The 8,311-nt window shown below is 41.0% G+C and overlaps 1 protein-coding gene across 1 annotated transcript; it reads right to left on the bottom strand.

Moving 5' to 3' along the window:
* Positions 1 to 330: 330 nt before the first annotated feature.
* Positions 331 to 6,893, bottom strand: LOC120293710 (serine/threonine-protein kinase TNNI3K-like). The gene is made up of 3 exons (XM_039313429.1): positions 6,366 to 6,893; positions 1,251 to 1,384; positions 331 to 730 (listed from the first exon to the last, which is right to left on the bottom strand). The coding sequence occupies exons 1-3, from the start codon at positions 6,891 to 6,893 to the stop codon at positions 331 to 333; spliced, it is 1,062 nt and encodes a 353-aa protein (XP_039169363.1).
* Between the last annotated feature and the right edge of the window lie 1,418 nt (positions 6,894 to 8,311).

Below are 8,311 nucleotides of genomic sequence, written 5' to 3'. Positions count from 1 at the left end.
ATCATAAGAGGCAACACATGCGGCATAGTCACTTTGTTGCTACACCACACGTTGATGTGATTAGTAGGGATAACGTGCATCAAAAGTAAGTTAGAACCATTGCGATCAGGGATAGCATAATCGGCCCCCTCAAGAGGGGGAGCTTTTTGGCAAGGCAAAAGATCATCTGAACTGACACTAAGAATTCGACTGTGTTGCTGCCCGTGAAAAGGATGTACACAGGTTCGCGCCATAAGTTATATTCTTCCTGTTCCTAGATCCAGTGGAAGTACCGTTATTGGATGCCTCGGAAGCATTGTTGACCTCGTCATGTCCTATATTGCTTGGAGGCTATAGCACTGATTGATAGGTCACGTTGGTGATGAGCGCAGCAACAATTAATAAGGCCTCAATCTTGCCCCGCGACTCTCCACCATCTTTGTTTGAAATTTTTGGCGTCGAACAGGATAATGATTGAGGAGCATTTAGGACTGGTTCCTCATGTGATAGATGACTGTTACCTCCCTCGACATCGTTGTCGTCCACTAAGACTAGTCTTGAAGCGGGCGAGTTTGACCTTCCTCCAGCTCGTGCAAGAATTTCTCTGATCTCTCTGTCTCCTGCTCCCCTTTGCGACAGAGCATAGACATCTAGAGGCGTTAAGCCACTACTGTTCAAGGCGTTCACATCCACAACCTCGGGCTCCACAACATGCTCACGAAGTAGGAAGTCGACCACCTGCAACTCTTTCCTATTTTTGTTTTATTCTCATTGATTTCATACATTTAAATACTAAAGAAATATTTTTGGCATAGACAAGACATCCTACATTCCTGTGATAATCAAATAAATTCCTTTGCTTAGAAGATTTTCATATATGGTAAGTGTTGGAAGATATGCAGCTTTTGACTTGGAAGTTTTTGATCTGATTTGATTACAATTATGTGTATATCAATTAAGGATTAGATTTAGATCTAGATTGATATAGATTGATACATAAAATTTTTTATTTCCGATAATTGTACAAACCTAGTCTTATATCTTAGGAGTTTGTACATTCTCAATGTATGTGTGAATACAAAAGTTCTTCACGCCTCCAGCTTCGACCTCCTTTCCTTCCTTTTCTTTTGCTTTCTTTCATGGTATTAGAGCCACCGAGCTTCTAAATTGCTTCTGCCTCGACCTTCTGTCGGAAGAATCTTCAACTTGCAAAAGGAGATTACATTCAGCATTAGGATCAATCTCAAAGGAAGGATTTTTTCTTTACTTACCATGGCCTCCCTGCAAGATAGCGCCTCTGCCACCGGTAATCAATCGATTGGAGAAGCAACACCTCAACACTCGTAGGCTCAAAATCAATCCACGACACTTCCAATTGTGGAGCAGCAGCCGACTCAAGCTCAACCTGTACAGTGGCGGCCCACGCAGACTTAGTTCAACTTGGGGCAACCCATGACGGGCCAGCCTTACTAGTGGATTCCCTATCCATTCTATTTTCGGCCAAGCCCAAACTCATCATCGCCTACAAATGTGGGCCACGAGCTATGTCCAACACGATGGGAGCCCACTAGCCATGAATGGGGCAAGCCCAGCCATCGGAATGGAGCAGGCAAGCGGGTCGGGTGAACTGGGTATAGGAACAAATCCCTACCTGGGATTTTATAATGTGGGTTATCCAATCGGGTTGAGCGAATCGGGTCTATGAACAAATACCTACCCGAACCTCACACTTGGTTTTCTACTGTTTCCAGCGGCGGCCCTCACCGGACTACCAGAACCTAGCGACCCATTATTCGTTTCCATCGTTGACAGACCAGAACTACGGCTAATTAGCCAGTAGCTGATCGGGCCAGAGAATTATACGAGGTGGTCGCAGGAATTTTGGCATGCTCTGGCAACAAAAGACAAAGATGGTTTCCTCGATGGAACCATTCCGGTACCCATCGATGAGCGTTTAGCCCGACTCTGGAGGAAGAGCAACCGCCTAGTCCGAACTTGGATTGGCAATTGCATCTCCCTAGAGGTCGCGGCTGGACTCCCACCAATAGAAGACACAAAAAACATGTGGGAAAACATCAAAGAGATGTAGGAGAAATTAGATCGGCTAAAATCTTTACCCTAATGCAGGAACTTAGCGAATTGAAGCAAGGGAACATGATGGTCACAGCTTGCTTCAACAAGCTCTTGTCTCTATGGAACAACCTCGAAGTGGCCGAGGAAAAGCTCGAGGGCCTAGAATCCACAATCAAGCGGTATAGATCCATCAAAGACAGGGAGAAAGCTACACACTTTCTCCTTATTTTGAATGAAATATACCTCGGCTTTCGTTCACGGGATCCTCACAATGGATCCCATGCCACCAATCGGACGGATTTTCCAGTTGGCTATACAAGGGGAGAGTCAGCGACTCACGACACCAGATCACATTAGGAGCAGAGAGAGCGTCGCCCTTGCCGCCTGCGGTGAGTGGTGAGACGCGGCCACCAGGACCCTAACCCTAAATCGAGAGAAAGAGGGGCGAGCGAAATTAGGGTTCGCAGAATAGGAATCACGAAGCTTTAAACCAACTCGGATGGACAATCCGGATGGGATGCGAGGATCGGACGGTTCGCAAGGATTTGATCATGCGATCGGATCGAATAGCGAACAGGAGCCCGTGCTTAAAGGGATGGACGGCCAGATCTTTGCCTCGTCATCAAGGAATTTCGCAAAAAATTTCAAAAGAAAGGGTAAATTATTTTGCGATCTATTGCAAACGTACTAATCATGTGATTGATAATTGCTGGAAATTGTATGGAAAACCAGGTGAAAAGGAAAGAAAAATTTCAGCAACTTACCAAATTACTGGACCAACTGGTAAAAATACTGAACAACTTATTTCGTATGGTTAGTATCATCGCCTGATGTAGGTACGCAAAAATTGGATACTTCCAACAAAGGAGGGAGTTTCTCGGGTATTACATATTGCTTGATTAATTCTATCTCTAGAAAGGCATGGATAATTGATTCAGGGGTAAGCGATTATATTATATGTGACGAGATTTCTTTTGACTATAAATGATAGATTGAATTATCCTATTTCCGTGCAATTACCCAATGGAAATGTTACTCACGTCAATTATCCTATTTCTGGACAAGTAATTTCAATTCTTCCTGCAATTCCTTGAATAAATCATCATTTGACTACCAATGATAAAATTTCATTATGCATTTGAGATTAGGTCATAGTGCTTCTTTTCCTTGTCCACAATGTCCCACATGTCCCCTTGCCAAACAATCTCGTACGCCCTTTCCATCTAGTAGCTCCCAAGCTGGTGAGATTTTTTCCTTGATTCATGTGGATATTTCGAGACCTTACCATATTGATAAATCATGATGGGTCTCGTTATTTTCTCACTATAGTATATGATTATTCTCGTGCGACATGGATTTTCTTGATGCAATCTAAGAATCAGGCTTATTCTCATTTAAAAGGCTTTCTAGCACTATCCAAAAATCAGTTTGGAAAATCCATTTAGTGGATTCATACTAATAATGGAAGAGAATTCTTCAGCCATGATTGCTTCTTACTATTTAAAACACATGGCACACAACATGAGAGCTCATGTGTTTATACTCCACAGCAAAATAGAGTGGTCGAAAGAAAGCATTGTCACCTATTGGAAGTCGCACGAGCCCTGAAGTTCCAAGCATCAATTCCAGATGATTATTGGGGTGATTGTGTGGTCACGACGACTTATTTAATCAACCACATGCCCACTTAATTACTTAAAGGGAAAACTCCTTTTGAATTGCTATTCTAGAAGAAGCCGAGCTACAACATCTCAAAGTCTTTGGATGTCTATGCTATGTCGCAACAATGGGTCCTCGAGACAAGCTGAGTCCACGTGCTCGACAATGCATTTTCATGGATATCCCAATTTACAAAAGGGGAATCGGGTTCTTGACATTTCCACAAAGAAATTCCTTGTAAGTTGTGATGTAATCTTTCATGATGACATTTTCCTTTCTCTAAGAAGGTGTCTCTACATGAAAATATAGGGATAGCATCCTCTTTTCGTGGCCTCTTATCTGATGAAGTACTACCTCAAGGTTCCACTTACATACCGCTAGTAGAGTCGAGGATTGTTCATCCTATCCCTTCATTTATCCCAGCAACAACATCAACTTCAACTGAGAATCCCAACTGCTCATAAGATGTTTTGGAAACTAGACTCAATGACTCTACTACTATTAAGGAAGACCGGGATATTACTTTGCCAACCCCTAGTGAGACAATTCCTTCTACAGAAATCCATCATCCACGACGTTCCGTTGCGCCACACGACCTCCAACTTGGACCAAAGATTAAATCTATGCTACTCACAATTCTCCAAGTACTCAATATCTGATCTCCTCCTATGTTTCCTTCCATAGATTATCACGGGAACATAGATGTTGTATTAGTCGTCTATCGAAGATAAGGAACCATCTAGTTATGGTGAGGCATCTATTGACCCAAAATGGCAGCAAGCTATGAAGGCAGAACTTCAGGCACTAATTGATAATAAAACATGGTATTTTGTCCCACTTCCATCTTATCGTAAGCTGATTGGAAGATAAAGTATCATGCTGATGGCTCCATTGAACGATATAAGGCACGTTTGGTAGCTAAGGGATTCACACAAGAGAAGGTTTTGACTATCACGAGACATTCTCTCCGGTTACCACAGATGTCACCGATTCGTTTTTTTTTTTTTTTTTTAATTGTTGTTGCCATTAATGATAGGACTCTACATCAAATGGACGTGCACAATGCATTCTTACATGGTGATCTAGACGGAGAAATATATATATGGATATCCCTCAAGGCTTACGGAGACAAGGGGAGAATAGAGTATGTCGTCTCCGTAAATCCCTTTATGGATTGAAGCAAGCATCCATACAATGGTACGCCAAATTTGCAAATGCTCTTGCAAAAGCAGGCTTCCAACAATCTAAATATGACTATGCTTTATTCACCGGACCAAAGGTATGTCATCTATTTATTTGATGATATATGTTGATGACATTCTTGTTATGGGAAATGATAAAACTGCTATAGACAATTTCAAGGAATGTTTACATGCCACCTTTCACATTAAAGACTTAGGAGCACCTAAATATTTCCTTGGAATTGAAATTGCTCGATCAAATCAAGGAATTTCCCTTAGTTTGCGAAAGTTTGTGTTAGAAATCATATCGAAGCAAGTTTATCAAGGTGCAAAGCCAACCGTCATTCCCATTGAACAGAACACTAAGTTGACTACTGCAGAATATGATAAGGGCATATCTCAAAATGATGATCCTATACTCGAGAGATCCATCGGGGTATCAAAGACTTGTCGAAAGCTCATATATCCGATTATGACTAGACCCGATATCTCATATGCAATACGGACACTTAGCCAGTTCATGTGGATGCTGCCTTGAAAGTTGTGAAGTATTTAAAGAAGTGTCCAGATTGGGATAGTTATTTCTAAACAATGTGACATGAAGATGACGGCATATTGTGATGCTAATTATGCTACATGTCCCATAAGTCGAAGATCGGTCACTGGATATTGCATCAAATTGGGAGAGTCACTCCTCTCATGGAGGACCAAGAAGCAGCCTACTGTATCGTTGTCTTCAGCCGAAGCAGAGTATCAAGCTATGGCTAAAGCCACTTGTCAAATAGTGTGGATACGGGGATTGCTTAAGGATCTCGGAGTACAAGTGCAAGGACCAACGAAGTTATAATATGATAATGATGCGGCTCTCAAATTGGCAGCAAATCCTATAGTACACGAGAGGACCAAACATATAGAAGTGGGCTGTCACTTTACACGAGAAAAGATCCAAGAGGGGGTGATCAAAACAGAAGGAATTGGGACAACAGAGCAGCCGTAGACATCTTTACCAAACCTTTGTGTCATCGACATCATGCATATCTATTGAGCAAGTTAGGCGTCTTAGACATTTACAAGCCACCAGCTTGAGGGGGAGCGTTGGAAGATATGCGGCTTTTGACTTGGAAGTTTTTGATCTGATTTGATTACGATTATGTGTATATCAATTAAGGATTAGATTTAGATCTAAATTGATATAGATTGATACATAGAATTTTTTATTTCCAATAATTGTACAAACCTATTCCTATATCTTAAGAGTCTCGTACATTCTCAATATACGTGTGAATACAGAAATTCTTCATGCCTCCAGCTTCATCTCCTTTCCTTCCTTTTCTTTTGCTTTCTTTTAGTAGGGACACCAAAATAACACCCTCACTGAAATAATGCACAAAGAAAAGTCCGATAAAATAAAGGAACAAAGTGAGTCTTGCCTCGAAATCTTTGCCCAGATGGCGAGATGCAAGGTAGTGTTGCCTTTGTGGTCCTACCGATTTTGACATACTCCTTGTGCTGCTTCAGATGCTCCACCAACAAAATGACCGCATCAAACCTATTGTTCTTCATAGCGAGGTGAAGCATAGTCTCCTCCCTAACAGTTATCTCTTTGACAGACTCAGATGAAGCGGAGAGCTGCACCTTCATGACATCGAGCTCCCCATTTATGACGGCACAATGCAAAGGGTTTATTCTCTCTCGTCCCTTCACAGAGCATAGGTGTTGACCCACTCTCAGGAGCTCCCTTGCAATCTCAACATCACCTCGAACTACCGCGATGTGCAACAGACCTAAACCATATGCGTTCACTTTTTCCACAAACTCTGGCATCAACTTCAGGAGCTCTCGGACAAAATCCAAATGGCCAGCCACACTAGCTACGTGCAACGAGGTGTGACTGGCTCCTTCAAGAGCCATCTCCTCGAGGACGAGCCCATTGCTTCTGATCAAGTCATTTAGCTCTTTGATATAGCCCTTCTGGGTTGCTTCTAGCAACCTTCGTTCCATTTGATCGGATATGTTAATGGTCATTCTTTTCTTGGGACACCTCGGGGATTAGAAATCTATTAAATTATTGATCCATTTTATAGAGTTTCCCCTATATTTATTACTAACTTATAGTTATCTAGAAGCTCATAGGCAAAGTCTTTCGGTAGTTAAAATAAGGATTTTGCTAGCATAACAATCTTTATTATGAGAAGAACAATTTATTGTGAGTCACAAATTCTTAAACGAATGGACTCCACAATAATTTATAATTATTTTTATTTAATTTTTTTGTGAATTAGAATAGAGTGTTATTTTCATAGTGGATTAAATACTGTTATCTAATAGTTTTTCTAATAATTGTGGCAAATAAATTGTCTAGCATGCAAATTGAAGCAAATATCTCGAGACAAGCTGATGAAATAAGTCGTGAGTTGAGACTGAATTAAGGCATGGATGTTACATCATATACAGTAGAGACCAACTAGCAACACCAAAGCTCCATGCACTTTGCCACTTTGTAGTACCCAACTATTCAACAAAAATTACTATACCTTGTCTCGTTTATGCTGGATGATGTAGGAAACTTGTAAAACTGATGTTTAATATAAATAAAGAGGTATATGTACATTAATTAAACTCTTGTGATTTTTTTGTAAGAAATGTTGTAAAAATTTTGAATTGCTTCTGCATACGTAAATTATAATTATGACTTATAATATGTAAATACATGTGTGGTGTGTGACATTCTTGAGCATCACGGCCCGAATCCCTTGCACCTGAGCTTGGGACTCTAGCACCGTAGACCAAGTCCCTAATATCTAGGCTCGAGTCCCTAGCACTTGGGCCTAGGTTTGTTGAGGCTAGCTTGGGACCCCAGTGCCAATGCCCTTCGAGACCCTGGTGTCAATGCCTAGATCCGCGATACCTAAGCCCATGTCCATTGATGCTGGGCCCACAACCCTGTTGGGCCTAGGTCCATAGAGGTTAGGCATGAACTTTAGTAGGCTTGCCATTCACCATCATTGATTACGTAATAGAAAATTCAGAGAAGAGATTTTTATTTTTCTTGTTAATAGTATCGGGAGAAAATACACTGTAGGGACTCTAGTAGTTCAGTTTCAGTAAAAAGTAACTTTGTATTCCTAAAGTTCTGGAGATGAATGGCATCTAAGAAACTACCTTTCTCCGTCGTTGATGAAGTTCATAACAAAGCACCATATTTTCGTGAGCCCAAAAATTAAATTCATAAGTTTGAACCTCTTATCGAGGTAATGACGGGTCTGCAATGTCGTTTTTCCCTAGTTATCTCTTTTCGGTCAAAATAAAGTTGATGTTGATCTTTGAAAACTACACTTGTTATGTCATAGTAGTTGAAAATAATAATGTAGAAAACAAATTTGAGGAATTTCTGTATAATTTGATATATTCATAATGAG

Source organism: Eucalyptus grandis, chromosome 5, assembly GCF_016545825.1.
Source record: "Eucalyptus grandis isolate ANBG69807.140 chromosome 5, ASM1654582v1, whole genome shotgun sequence".
In the NCBI taxonomy this organism is placed as follows: Eukaryota; Viridiplantae; Streptophyta; class Magnoliopsida; order Myrtales; family Myrtaceae; genus Eucalyptus; species Eucalyptus grandis.
Note: the sequence above shows the minus strand (reverse complement) of the source record. Positions and strands in the feature narration are given on the sequence as shown.